We start from the raw sequence: 14254 nt of genomic DNA on the forward strand, positions 1-14254 counted from the left end.
AAGCCTTGTTTCCTTTCTTGTCTCAAATGTTCTTCTGTTTGCAGGACCTTGAGGGCCCCTCCAGAACATGGGAAGATCTTTACTGCCAGAAGGTCCCTCTTGGAGTGAGTAACTTAACTTCACATTTTCCATTAAATTGGCTGAAAATACCCTTGATAGCAAACTAACTAGCCTTTGCTTTGAGGTACTCTCCCCACCACCACCTGCGGTCTTATGTTCAAACCCCAATGGACTAATCCATTTAAGCTTCTCTGTTTCTCTCTAAAACATCTCTACTACAGCTTGCAGGCTTCCTGAATGTAAACCTTAATTACAGTTCTCTTGGTACCACTAAGATAATGGCTAATTATCCTTTGTCTGAGGATAAACTGAGGAAGTGTCTGTGTAGACTGGCACCCAAATTGTGCATTAACTTCAGTCTTTGGAATTGGGATGGCAGTGATGTCATCTTACCTTGCTGTGAAAGCTAACATACTGGAGGTGTGATATGCTATGCGAATGGCCTGACAGCATTTGAATCTCTCCCTTAGTGAGCTGTTTGAAGTGAGTCACATCAGGACGATCTACCACATGTTCATCGCTCTTCTCATTGTCTTCATCCTCAGCACACTTTTAGTAGACTTCATTGATGAAGGAAGGTAAGAGTGCTTTGGAAAGACAGGGACCAGGGCTGAGAGATGCTCACTTCCAAAGTACCAGAGGTTCATGAAACTCAGAATGGTGCAGAAAGAAGGGGGAATCCTTCCTTGGGATGTTATTGGAATGGGGGTTTTCAACTTGACATACTTAAAATATATGCTGGAATCCCTGTTGAGGGGATATGGTCATTTCAAATCAGATAGCTAGATGTTAGCAAAATACTACAGATTGGTGTATTCCATGAGAATTATGGCCAGTGCAGTTCAGCCTAACATGCTTAGTTCATCATGAGGCTGGCAAAAGGGAGGGGTCACCATTGAATGTGGACTGCTCTAGTTGAATATATTTAATGAAACAGTAGCTTTCAGCTGCTTGTGTTGCTTGAAGGAGGACTGTGTTTAGAAAACTTTAAATACTTCAGCAGTCCTTCCTCTGTTTAAAAATTACAGTTCTGGAACAATGTACTTGTGTTCACATAGAAGTAGAACTTTTTGTTTTTCCTGGGGAAAAAATCTCAAGGATATTGGCACAGCCTCTGTTAAGATTGTGCTTTGCAGGTAGCCAGTTCTGAACAAGATTGTGAAAGACTGCTTTCCTCACACTTGCTTGTTGCTTTAAATAGGATCTTTTTAGCAAGCTGTATCCCATGTACACAAGTAGGATTATACGTTTATCTTGCTGATTATCTGACTTTCAGTGTACAAAACTAGATCTGTATCTTGATTATAATCATTGTCCCTCTTGTCTCACTATAAGAACGGGCTCATGCACTATTGAATATTGTTTAGCTGATCCTAACTTAATAGTATGTGGACATTGAGGGAGAATAGGTATTTACCTCTAAAATCAACTAATAGGGCTGGATTTGCTGGTTACTTTAAAAAAACCCCAAACAAACAAACAAACAAACAAAAAACCAAAAAAACCATTGCTATGTTCCCAGCTAGATCTGATAATTGGGATCCAGTTTGCAATTGAGCCTCCACATGAGAACAAATAAATTGTGTTGGTGTACTCTGTACTACCTTCTCTGTACTACCTTCTGACCTTGGTTTAGAAGAGCTGCTTATGCGTAGGAGAAAGCTGTGGTGACTTTGATAGCCAGTAAGGTTGAACATCCTTTTGTTTATGTCCTTATGTTATAAGCTTGATTAATGAAAGTACCTGGTGCATACCACGTGGACATATTTGGACTGATCATCTAATGAACCTAAGCCTTTTGGGTGACTTCTGAACTGAATCCATGTGGAATGCCTACAGTTTTCACAAAGCAGAATTAAATTAGGTTTGAGTGCTAGATGTTAAAATACCTCATGCCTATAGAGGCGGGGAAAAAGCCTCTTTAGGTGTTAAACTCCTGGGAAGAACTTATTCTTAAAGTAATAGTGATGATGTCTTGAGAGTGTTCCCCAAAAGCTCTTTTGGACCCTGGTTCAGCAGTGAATCGTTTAGTCACGTGCTTGTGCTTAGCAGGGATGAGCTTGAGCATGCTCTTAAAGCACATGCTGATCTTAAAGATGTGCTTAAGCCCTGTGGGATTTGAAGGTAAGCTGTGCCTGACAGCATTGATGGCATGAGTCCTTCATCTCTTATTTTCTGATGTGCTTGTGAGTGGTCACTGAAATCTGCCACAGACAGCCCTCTGTTTCTGAGCTGAAAATTGCCACAGTCACTTCTATCTAGACTGTCAAACAATTATGATCTGGAAGCTTTGCATTTTGTAGCCACTTAGTGGAGCAGAAGTATTTCTAATGAAACAACGGACACTCAATATTGTCTCTTTCCTTGTGCCTTCTAGGCTGGTCCTAGGATTTGATCTCTTGGTCTTTGTTTTTGGAAAGTTCCCAGTCGTCTTCTGTACTTGGCTGTGCATGTTCTGTGCCACAGTTACCATTCCATACCACCTTTTTGTCTGGTGGGCCCAAGGCTACTGCAGTTCCTCCCATCGTGTACTCCGCTCTCTCTTCTATGGGATGTTGTTCACGCTCTTCCAAACAGCTGGACTTGGATTTGGACCAACCTATGTTGCTGTATCATATGCCCTGCCTCCGGCTTCCCGTTTTATTGTAATACTGGAACAGGTAGGTCCCTACCCAGTATCTTAGGATATATTGAATCTTGTTTTCAAAATGGAAAGCGTCCTTTTTCCTAAGGAGTCAAGTGTTGCTTTTATTCATTAAATGAAGCCAGGGCTGTTGATGGAGTTTGTCTTTGACTTGAAGACAGACTTACATGCAGCAAGTCTCATAAGAAAAAGTAGATAGTAAACTTCATTTTGACCTGGAAACCACGTGGGTTTTTTACCCTGTATTTAAGATTTTACCATGGGTTTTTTCTGAACATACTTCAAGGCTGAAATTCCATTTATTTCTAGTTGTCTTGTGGGTGCTAAATGCTTAAAACCAATTTTAAGAACCTGTTGTGCCATAGTTCACAAGGAAGCTGTAACAGTCCTCTTTAATAAAAAAAAAAAAAGGCAAGTACATAGTCCACAAGTGGTTCCTGTTTCACTTTCTGTTCCCAAGAAACAACTGTCTGTGTCTTGTAGTCAGAACTTTATTGAAAGTTGAATTTTCTTTTTCGGGGGAAGGGGGGGAAGACTGCAAGAGTGTGGAGGACTGGTCAGACCGTCAGGTTAAAACAAGGATGGTCAGAGATTAGAGTGCAGGCTTGAAGAATTAACTTTGGACTAGCCCTCCTTTTTGTCCTTCAGAGACTATTTATGTGTGGCACCACCTTATTCCAGTGTAGTGCTAATTGCTGTAGAACACATCTAACTTCAAAGAGTCAGTTTCAAGACTTTGAAACATACTGGCCTATTTAAATGGATAGGGGTTTTTTTGCTTCAATTTTAATTGGTTAGTGACTTACTAGTGTGATTCGCAATCTTTGTGTATGCTGTGGTCCTGTGAGTGTAAATGAGATGTGTTTTGACTCTCCTGAGTCATGATTGTTACTGCATGTTTTGCTTTGCAGTGTTTTAAATTCATGTCAGTTAAACAGGCTTGCGGGCAGATGAAGCAGCCCTTTCCTTGTAAAAGGGGTAAATTGGAGAGAAACCAAGATGTCAAAGGTGTTGCCTTAAAATGCTTGACCCAGTCTTTATTGGGAAGTTGAGAAAGTGAGAATATTAAACTGATATTCTCTCGGTCTTACAGGTTCGTCTTGTTATGAAGACTTATTCATTTGTCCGGGAGAATGTACCCAGAGTCCTGTCCTCTGTAAAGGACAAGTCCAGTGAGTAACTTGCCCTACTTTTTTTTGACAGCAGTGCATAACAACCTCTTGTTTTCCCTCCGTTGCTTTGAGCTGCCCTCATGAATTGGAGAGGTAGGATTTGAGTAGGTGACTTTGGGTGGGCAGGTGATGAGGCTCTAGGCTGACCTTCTGCATCATAATTTCAGCCTGAATCTTTTTCATTTGGTAATAGGCAATGAGCTAGACTGTTGTTCAGGTTGAAGTAATCTCTGTGTCTTAAGTCTTGCTTCAACAGGTCTCCTTATTTCTGCTTTTAGGAGAAGCAGGTGTGTAAAGGCTGCCTGCCCACCCCCAGTTCAGTGCCAACTCTTCAGTGCCAACCACCCCTCTAGCTGAAATGACAGCAATTGCCGAAAGAGCTTCTGTGCTTCTACAAGGCATGCCAGAGCTAAACATGAACCCATATGTTGATACAGGCCTTACAGCTTCATCTTCCCTAGGAAGAAAGGAAATGTGATATCAAGGTGTTAGCACTGCAGTACCTGTTAGTCACCCTCACTTGTTGACTATGCTTCATGGGGGGGGTGATTCCATCTGATAAATCTAGTTTGTTTTATTCTTTGCAAATCCCATACCTTTAGTTCCAGACTGATGTTTTTTGAGGTGATAAGGGTTGTATGTTGTGAAAGGGTACTGGGGAAATGAAACCTTCAGTAAGCAGAAAGATTGCAGAGTGTTCTTTATCTCCCCCTCTTCCAGGCACAGTACCTATTCCCAGAATTTCTCAATATCTGTACTTCCTCTTTGCTCCCACCCTCATCTACAGAGACAACTATCCCAGGTAATGTGAGCAACACTAATAGAACATTAAAGTAGTCTAAAAACTGAAGCCAACATTAAGCATCCCTTAATGTGATATATTCAATTTATGAGTTACAGCTTTCATAAAGATGTGGTTAAGTCAGTAACCTGGCAAGAGCAGGACTTCGTCATGAAAGTTCACTCTAACGCTAATAGTATTTTGACTTTACAGTTCTGGTTTTATTTCTTTGGGAAGTGCACTTGAAGTGAAACAAATTAAGAACTTACTACTGAATATCTAGTGACACACAGTTCCTGCAGTTAGGCTCGTGTGTTGTTTTATGTGGTGCTAATAAGCAGCCCTGTCTCTTGAGTTTGAGGAGGTAGGCTGAAGCCTTTAAAACTGGGAACTCCTAAACTTTTCTGTGCTTTGCTGGGTTGCACTTTGACAGTGTCAAGTCAGCAGTCCTTTACGTGACTATCAGGCAGATCACCACCTCCTACATAATTGCATAATGCTGCCCTCCCGGTACTTTTCCATTTATGGAATTGCCATAGTTTTCCTGCTGTAGTTGAAAGTGAGGAACCAGCAATTAGGGCAGATGTCTCTTGGATGTCAGGAGATTTAGAACTCTGGAATTCAAAAAACAGTTTTTTTCAGAGTATAGGTCAGTAAAGTCAATAACCAAAGGGAGGTTTTTGCTGCTTTGAGGTCCTATTTAGATATGATATCATATGTTCTTTTTCCTAGGAATCCCATGATAAGATGGGGTTACGTAGCTACCAAGTTTGCACAGGTGAGTAGTGCAGCTTTCTGAAGAGTGCACTTTCAGAGATCATTTAAACTGTGTTGCTAAACAGTTCTCCCTTTGGCATTACATCGCTGTTTACTTGGTGTGGGCTTACCAGAAAAGAGTATTTTTTTAGTGACTAAAAAAATCCCACTGATGTTGCTGCACTAATGGTTGTGTCAAAGAAGAAAAAAAAATCCGTGTGTAAACAAGCCTTTAGACTCTATTCCATACAAAAAAAAGCTGCATGTGTGTGTGGGGAGCGCAATATCCATGCTCTGGCCCTCTTTCTTTACACTGATGCTGTATTGTAATGCACTGGCACAGCTACCTGTCTGCAGATATTCAGACCAATTTTGAAATAATGAGGCCTGGAGTCCAAATCTTCAGTGCTTATTTGAGCTCAAGGTTGACCTGATCTTCACGTTTGTCTGGGCATGAGCTTCAATTGCTTCTTGTGGATGTGTTTCCAAGTAATGTTTTTGTGTGATTGAAACTTTTACTGTCACACAATGCATTCAGGATTTAAAAGGCAAAACAATAAAATAAAATACAAAACTTGAAGCATGAAAAGGCCTTTGGCTGCTTGCTCTTTGACAAAAGAGGGTGACAAAGCACACACCTGGCTTACAGCAGTCAGAGTATTTAAAGCAGTGACTTGCATTTTGACCTCAACTTCCAGAACATGGGTTCATGAGCCAGAGAAGGCCTGAGGTGATTTGGCCTGTAAACATCTCCTTTGGGATAAAAGAAAAGTAAGCTTTAATGTTAGATTTAATTACAGTAAGTATTTTTCAATTATTTCTGCCTTTGTCTTGGACCAAGATCACAGAGTACTTTTCCCCACTTACTTTGGCATTGGCACAAATATTTTGTGTCATAACTTCTGAGTCAATAGGACTAGGAGAAACTTACAGCTGCTGTTGTAGAAAAGAAATTGATTTTGCTCCTGGCTGTCAATGTGCTACAGAGATGGCTGTGGCTTTCTTTCTGCCTGGACCCTTAGGAAAGTTTATTAGCAGCAATGTAAAAAATTATTTTGACTTGTGATGGCAGCTGCTGTTCCTCTCCTAGAGCTGTCAAGTGGTGATGTGTTAATTGTGCATTTCTCTTATGGAGTCGGACTTTTTTTTTGTTCCAGGTGCTTGGTTCGCTTTTCTATGCCTACTACATCTTTGTGAGACTCTGCATTCCTCAGTTTCGCAACAGTAGTCAAGAAACGTTCAATCTTCGAGGGCTGGTCCTCTGCATCTTCAATTCCATTCTGCCAGGTAAGACCTGGATTAATGAGTGACTATATTTTTGTGGAAGGGAGGGTAAGTGCTTCATATGAGATGCATTCGTGATAGGCAAAGATCAGCAAAGGAGGTCTTGTGGGCAGACTTCAGTGTTATGGCATTAAACTTTAGTCAGCAGCACAAAATAAAAGCTTGGGTTTGAATTTAACTGTCTTCAAAGCCAAGTTCTAGGCTCTGTGGCAACCTTGCTATTGCCCTCTGGGGTAAGCATGACCTGGTGTGGTGAGAAACTGCAATGGTTTTACTCTTTTGTATAGGTAGCACAAAGCTCATCTGTGTCAGTGCCTATAAGAACAGTCCTGACTACATTACATGTTCTTGCTTGTAGCTGAGAGAAAACACTACAAAACTCATCTGAATCTACCTTGTTTCTAGGTGTACTGATTCTTTTCCTGGTTTTCTTTGCGTTCCTTCACTGTTGGCTTAATGCATTTGCTGAGATGCTGCGCTTTGCAGATAGGATGTTCTACAAGGTAAGAAGCAGGAGTTATAGTTTATAAAGCAAGCTTTATAAAGCTTCTAAAATTCATTTTCCTAATGAAAAGGAAAGAGGAGGAAACTGAAGATTGTTTTACCCAAACAAAGGTAATGCTGTTAGGGCTTAAGTTTGTTGCTGTGCTGTAGAACAGATCTGATTTCTGCTTGGCAGTCTGAATTGTTTTTAAGGTAATATACCCTGTGCGCAAACAGAATTAGCCAGCAGACCTACCCAGTAACTCTGTTACCACTCTTTTTATTCTTTTATCATCTCAGCCACTGCAGTTTGGGATAAAACCAAACTGATATACAGAGTAGAATGCTGACAGTGCAATGGAATGCATTATTTCACAGTGCAACTTTTTATATTAGCTTGGTATTACTCTGATAGGTATTTTTTTCAACTTGATATCCAAGAGACCTGTGGAATGTTTTATGCTTAATTAGATTTATACTCTTTCAACTGTGCTTTCAGGACTGGTGGAACTCCACTTCCTATGCAAACTACTACCGAACCTGGAATGTGGTAGTACATGACTGGCTCTATTACTATGCCTACAGGGACTTCCTTTGGGTGAGTAGCAAGCAGATGTATTATTTTTGCTAATTAAATATTTAACCACCGAGCAAGACAGTACATCTGCCAAGATGCACCATCACTGTCCATTGAGAAGCACCAAAATGTCTTGCCTCAGCTGTTGTGGGTAACCACTGTGCTTTTGAGAGACCTGTTGCTCATTTCCAAGTCCTTAATGTGTGCAAAATCTGGGTCTGAGACGTAAGAATGTAAGGTTTGACTCAACAGTCTGAACTCATGTTGCACTATTTTGATGAGCTATGGTAGATATTTCATGGGTGGACTCAACTTGAGTACTTATGCAGGAGACCAGAAATATACCTGAAGAAAACCACCTAAAATCCAAGGTACTCTCTAAAGCACCTAGCATTTCATGTATGCCTCTTGGCCAGAGCAGGCCCTTCTTAGCTCAAGTTAAATAAATAAACAAAACGTTGAAACAACCAAACTAAAACTACAGCAGAATAGCTTATAATACTTGGTATTCTCCTCTCTTCCAGTTTTTTGGTAAGAAGTTCAAAGCAGCAGCTATGCTATCTGTCTTCACAGTATCAGCTGCTGTGCACGAGTATGTTCTGAGCATCTGCTTCGGCTACTTCTATCCAGTTCTCTTTTGCCTGTTTATGTGCTTTGGAAGTAAGTTCCCAGGAGAGAGTATGTGAGTGGGTTGTGGGTTTTGTGGCTTTTTTTTTTAAACAAGCATGCTTTGCCCTTCTGATAATGATGCCAGTTATTCATTATGCACTAACATACAGAACTGTTTCTTGTCCAAGAGTTGCAATTGTGGGTCCAAACTTTGTGAATGGGTTTTTGAAGCTAAGTAGCTCAGTAGGTATATATGGAGAGAGAGAGAGACACACACACACACACACAAGTTTGCAAGCTTGGGACTTAGATGAGCAAGGTATTGATGGAGGGGAAGAGAGCTATATATGATATATACTGCTGTTCATGTGACACTATACGTATTTTAATAGCACTGCTTCCTCTTTGCCAAGCCTTAGTTGAATTGCTGTATGTCAGCAGGTTGGAAGTCTTCCTCTTTAAAGTCATAGCATAAGACAAGAATTACTTTGCTACTGTAGTGAGGAAGAGATCCCATTTAGAAGTTGGAGCTCTTGGATTTCATTGTGAGTTTTGAGTTGGAATGAGCTAGAGGGCTCTAAAACTCTAGGCTACCTCTGCCAGCATGTCTGTCACCAGTGTAGCACAAACAATATTGATCCCCAGAGGCAAACAGCTGGGCCAGCTTGTTGCCAAACTTACTGGAAGTAAATGTCAAAATCAACTCATAGTATTTGCTCTACTGCCAAGCATAATCAGATTTTCTTGCACTATACTGACCTCATGGAGCAGGCTTGTTGCTCCAGAGATTAAGTGAAGGGAGGGAAAGATCCAGTGAAATCATTTGGTCTTTGATTCTTTAATCCCAAGTTTGTTTCTGAACGATGCTTCTTGTTTCACCTCTTTCCAGTGGTCTTCAACTTCATCCTTAATGACCGTCGGAAAGGGCCCATCTGGAACGTGATCATGTGGACATCCCTCTTCCTGGGCCAAGGTGTCATCATTTGCCTCTATAGCCAGGAGTGGTATGCCCGCCAGTACTGCCCTATGGAAAATGTAAGTGACTGACTTTTCCTGTGGGATAACTGACCATGCGAGTTGCCTGTTCTTTCTTGCTGTGGGGACAGGGCAGATGTTAAATGGCACGAGCTTTTCTGGCAGTGTGCTGTTCATTAGCAGTTATTTAGTCTAGAAACGGTAGAGAATCTAGGAAAGCTTTTTCTAACAAAAGTGCTTTCATTAGTGCTCTTTCTATGCTGATGGTATTTCCCTACTTGAAACTGAGGGTGTCTTTCCCACATCTCTGAGAACATAAGCCACTACTTGAGGGTATGCTAGGCCATTCAGGCTGGGTGAACGGAACTGCAGCACTGGCCAGTGAGGTCAGGAGAAGCTCTTCTAGGAGGCCCACAAAAACTGAGCCTACTGTGCCTCTCTCAGGCTAGAGTGGGTGGCAGTGAGAATTGGTTGCCTATAAATGGTCAGTTTGGGGTTTTGTTGGTGTTACTTTCTCTGACTTATAACTCATTTTCTTGGTATCGGATTCTGTTCTACATAAAACTTCTCGCTGTGCTAGTTGATTTCAACTTTAACCAAAGGTATCCTCAGGTAAACTCCTATTTTAAGTTTGATTCTCCTCAATTAAGAGTTGGCCAGCATAAATGACTGGCTTCTTGATATAATATGCTACTAGACACAGCATTTAGCTGATGAGTCAGAACTAGGGTTAAGGCAGATGGCAGGCAAACAGCTTGTTGTGACTGTAGCTACACTTCCATGCACTGTGTAGTGAGGATAAGAATAGGGTTGCGGGATGTGAAAATGGGTTTTGATCTTTCCTGTTAGGGAAGTTTGACTTCAGCAGACCGCACCACAGCTGGTGCTGTTGGCCTGTGACTAACTTGCTGCCTCTCCATGTTTTGCAGCCCACGTTCCTGGACTACTTAAAACCACGTTCATGGTCATGTCATATGAAGATGTAAAAAGTGTATGCTCTGGCCATGTCATCATCACAGAAGATCAGAGTTGTCCTCCAAGTATTTGGACCAATGACCTAACTCACTATGGACTTTTTCTAAGGGAAGTTGTGCCTCCTGATTATTGGGGAGAAACTGTAATTTTTTTAAACATTACTGAGGCAAACCAGTTGACCTGGATTGCCACAGGCTTCATAGGCAGCATCTACTATGTGCTGTCCTACTTTGAGCCATTTCCACACCAGTCAAACATTGAGCTGAATGTGGAGTCTACTGGAATCCTACTCATCCAGGGGTCCCCCCAAGTTGCTGCTCTTCTGGACAACAGATAGTCTAGTCAGATTTGCTAGTAGCTCATTGTTGGCGCCCGTCCATCTTCCTTAGTCATCCCTTTGCAATTTTTTTCTCCTTTTGGTAACAGGATGTCTACAAAACTTCTGTTCTTTGTGATGCTGTCTGCTGCTATGACACAGACAAGTGGCAGAGCAACAGGATATTTGCCTCCTTGCTCTGAAAATAGCCAAAGTATTCCTGGATGGCTTTGAACTGCATTCTATGTATGTTGGCTGCCTCGTATTTTAAAATGGGCAGAGGAAGAGGGGATTGTCAGTTTACTTATGGCTGCATTGGAGAATCAGGTTCAGAAGCAGGGCACAATGTGTGCAGACTTTATATGACTTTTTACACTCAAAATTTATGTTTTCTCTGTATTCATTAAGTTCCCAACTGACTTACAGCATTTTTGTTCTCTGAAGGCCCTTGTGACTTCCGGAGTAGTTTGTTTCTTGTAGCTCTTCCTTTCTCTTGCTCCAGATAATCGGTTCTTTTAACACGATTAACTTGTAAAAGAGCTTTTGCTTTAATTTGGCAGGTGCTTTAAGGTATACAAGTTGTTAAGGCTTTCTTTAGTGCAAAAGATTTGAAATACTATGACCCAACTGTAAGAAAATGCAATCGACTTTACAGGTTCATAGCACATTCTCATCTGAAATGGCTACGTCCAGTTTAATATGCCAGCACATCTTGGTGCCTCTTGCCAATGTGTATTGTAGCAGCTTCTAATGCTGTTGGTGGGAAACCAGGGTTGACGCAGTGGCTGGAGTCGGAGCTGCTTTTTCATCTGCCTGTGCCTGCTCTGATGTCAGTGGGGGCTTCCAGTGAAGATCAGTTTCCTAGGTATTGCCCTCTTCTTTCTGAAGAGGTAGGACATCCTCCCATACACACTGCTAAAGGGAGAAGCGTTACGAGAATTTGGTGCTTCAATATCTATTAATTAGGCAGAGTCCCTTCAGTTTCCTTGTTCTGTCAGATGCTAAGCACAAAAGGGAACTTACGTAGTATCCGGGTACGTGTATCTCCAGTTTTACTGGAACTGCAGCTCCCATTATTGGAGAGGGAGGGTAACCTGATGGGCATACCTTAACTTTGGTCACAGGGATTTCTGAATTACTCAGATGTTCTTTTATTTGCACTTTTTGGTAACAGCTTTTCCTTACTGACCTACAGCCTAGGTATTTGATACCAGCAGTGTTGGGACTGTTGATGGACTTGTCTCCCAATCCACTTATGACTGTCTTTTGGGCTTCTGTTTTTACTAACCCGAGTCAAAGTAATTTCATGAAAGCTAGGTGATACTTAAACTCTTCCAGGTTTTCAGTTTTCTGTAAGAAGGAATCCCGGTCTTCAGAAAGGACATTGTGGCAGGTCAAATTTGCCAAATACAGTGTTTGCATATGTGGCTTTCCTCTGAAAATATCTCCTACTAGAACTTGTTTGTTGAAACAGTTGGGTTAATTTCAGAGGAAGGGGTTCATGTGTATACTCAAACTTGGCAGTATTAGTATAAAATCCTGAGAATGAAATGCATTACTTTATCCTCGTTCAGTTTGATTAATCCGAAAACTTTCACTGCACCTTTTGTTGGGAGGAAGGGACAGAAGTGCTGGAGCTTCCTTTCTGAAAAAAAGAAACAAAAACCCCCACCTTTTGGTCAAACAGCTTTGTCACCTCCTTAATATAGGATGAAATTCAGTCCAGTACTTTTTAGTTGTGGCGCTCAAAAACACTTATGTACAGATGTAACTGCACTCAAATAGGGTGTGATGGATTAGGGACTTGATTTGTTGTCTTGATGCCTGTGTCAGGTCTTGCTGCTGTCTCAGTGTTCTCATAAGGAGATCAAGTCATGGCACTTTGTGTTTCCCTCACAGCTGGCACTATTGTATTCTTAATAAATAATGTCAGCATTTACTGTGTCAGCATCCTCGGTGTTTGATGCCTGAGGGCTTGAGCATCTGGCAAGCAAAAGGCAACCAGAAAGGGATGCTCAGCTGTTGGAACTAGTCTTAGTTTTTGACAGGTTGAGGTTTTTAGCCTTGTCAGGGCATTAACAATTGGGATTACTTTCCATTTCATGGGTTTTTAAAAATTGCTTTTGAATATGGGCTTATTTTCATTTTTCTCAAGGGTACTGGAGGGGAAATACTAAGTCTTTTGCACATTGCCTGTTTAATTAGAGTCAATTATACCATGTTTGTTTGAGTTTTCTTAGGCTGTGAGTGCCAGAGCTAGCAGAATGGTGTTCTCGTCAATAATGAGGATGCTAAGGTTCACAGCCCGCCCTTTACAAGTTCTTAATAATAGTATGTACTGTTTTCTGCAGTTCTTTCCAACACAAGAGTTGTGTAGCTTGCTTCCATGGTAACTCCCTCAGTTTTGAGGTGGGAGGCCTCCAGCTTTGGAATGGCAGCCAGTATAGCTGCAGCTCCTTGCTCAATAACATCACAAAAATCAGTATTAATATGGTGAAATGGATCTCGGTTTTCATGCAGATAACAGTGTGTTCTCAGGAAGACTGAACCTGTGCAGAGTCTTCATGCCTAGTATGTCCTTACTGTTGGGGTATTTAGCTTCCAGCCTTCAGAGGTGAAGCAAGCAGTCCTGCATCTGCGTTGCTAACTATGCGATCCCGTGACAGCCGTCTGAATAAGACATGTGCTACATGCTTGGGGGGAGGGAAATCCTGATGTATTTTTTTTAATATGAAATGTCATGATTAATGTGAATCAGTCCACCCTCTAAAGGAAAACTGAACTGTTTGAGCTCCCACCTTCTGAATGTAGGTAGGCTGGAAGGACGGCCGTCCAGCGTCAGCTGTGAGCAAGCCTGCGCGCTCTGCAGCATCAGGGTTATGCTGCATCACCCACAGTACCTCCGAGCCAGCTGAGTTCAGCCTCGTCTCCCTGTGCTTGCAGCCAGGGCTAAGAAGCCATCGCTGCCCCTTCACCTGCGTTGGCGGGGAGAGGTGCACAAGCAGAGGATGGCCCAGCAGCTGCCGCACGCTGCTGCGTGCCCAGGCCCTAGCACCAGCGGTTCCATGTATGCAACCTGTACCATGTTCTGTCATGCAGAAAAGCTGTTTATAATCTACTGTATTACAGCAGTTGAAATATATTTTGCTATTAGGGGAGGAAAAAAAAAATCACCTTGGCCTGTTTGTTTCTTCTCTGAGGCTCCTGAATTGGGGGTGGTTGCAGGAGGGCAAAGGGGAGTGGGGCTGGGGGCAGGTTAAGATATGTGGGGTTGCTCTCCTGAGAAGGTGGCTGCTGTGGGGAGAAGATGGGTGTCAGAGCCTTGTGGGGCTGGAGAGGGAGGGAGGGAGGGCATCTTCTAGAACTTGGGGGAGAGCCCTGTGTTTCCGTGGCAATGGAGCCAGGGAGGAGCTGCCAGGCAGGTAAGGCTTGGCAGGTATGGGGGGGCCTTCTGGGAGAGGGGAGCTGGCCTACTTTTGGGGTCTGGGGGCTGAGGACCACTGGCCTGCAGCAGGGACTGCAAGGCAGCGGGTGTGGGGTGGCCTGAGGCTGCCTGTGCCTGCAGCTCAGGGCAGTCCCTGGCACAGCCGTCTCCCCGCCCTCCTGGATGGGGCTGCAAGTC

At 42.5% G+C, this 14254-nt stretch overlaps 1 protein-coding gene across 3 annotated transcripts in view; it reads left to right on the forward strand.

The window, feature by feature from the left end:
- SOAT1 (sterol O-acyltransferase 1) overlaps positions 1–13810 on the forward strand; it is a 31581-nt gene extending 17771 nt beyond the window's left edge. For all 3 annotated transcript variants that reach the window (XM_075507928.1, XM_075507926.1, XM_075507929.1), the window contains exons 5-16: positions 45–104; positions 531–638; positions 2438–2720; positions 3798–3876; positions 4597–4678; positions 5390–5435; positions 6571–6700; positions 7103–7200; positions 7680–7778; positions 8282–8417; positions 9256–9401; positions 10271–13810. In XM_075507928.1, the coding sequence (XP_075364043.1) occupies positions 45–104; positions 531–638; positions 2438–2720; positions 3798–3876; positions 4597–4678; positions 5390–5435; positions 6571–6700; positions 7103–7200; positions 7680–7778; positions 8282–8417; positions 9256–9401; positions 10271–10327 (1324 nt within the window). In that variant the 3' untranslated portion in view covers positions 10328–13810. The remainder of the gene's footprint in view (positions 1–44; positions 105–530; positions 639–2437; positions 2721–3797; positions 3877–4596; positions 4679–5389; positions 5436–6570; positions 6701–7102; positions 7201–7679; positions 7779–8281; positions 8418–9255; positions 9402–10270) is intronic.
- The last annotated feature ends 444 nt before the right edge of the window (positions 13811–14254 follow it).

This window comes from Mycteria americana, chromosome 7 (genome assembly GCF_035582795.1).
Source record: "Mycteria americana isolate JAX WOST 10 ecotype Jacksonville Zoo and Gardens chromosome 7, USCA_MyAme_1.0, whole genome shotgun sequence".
NCBI lineage: Eukaryota > Metazoa > Chordata > Aves > Ciconiiformes > Ciconiidae > Mycteria > Mycteria americana.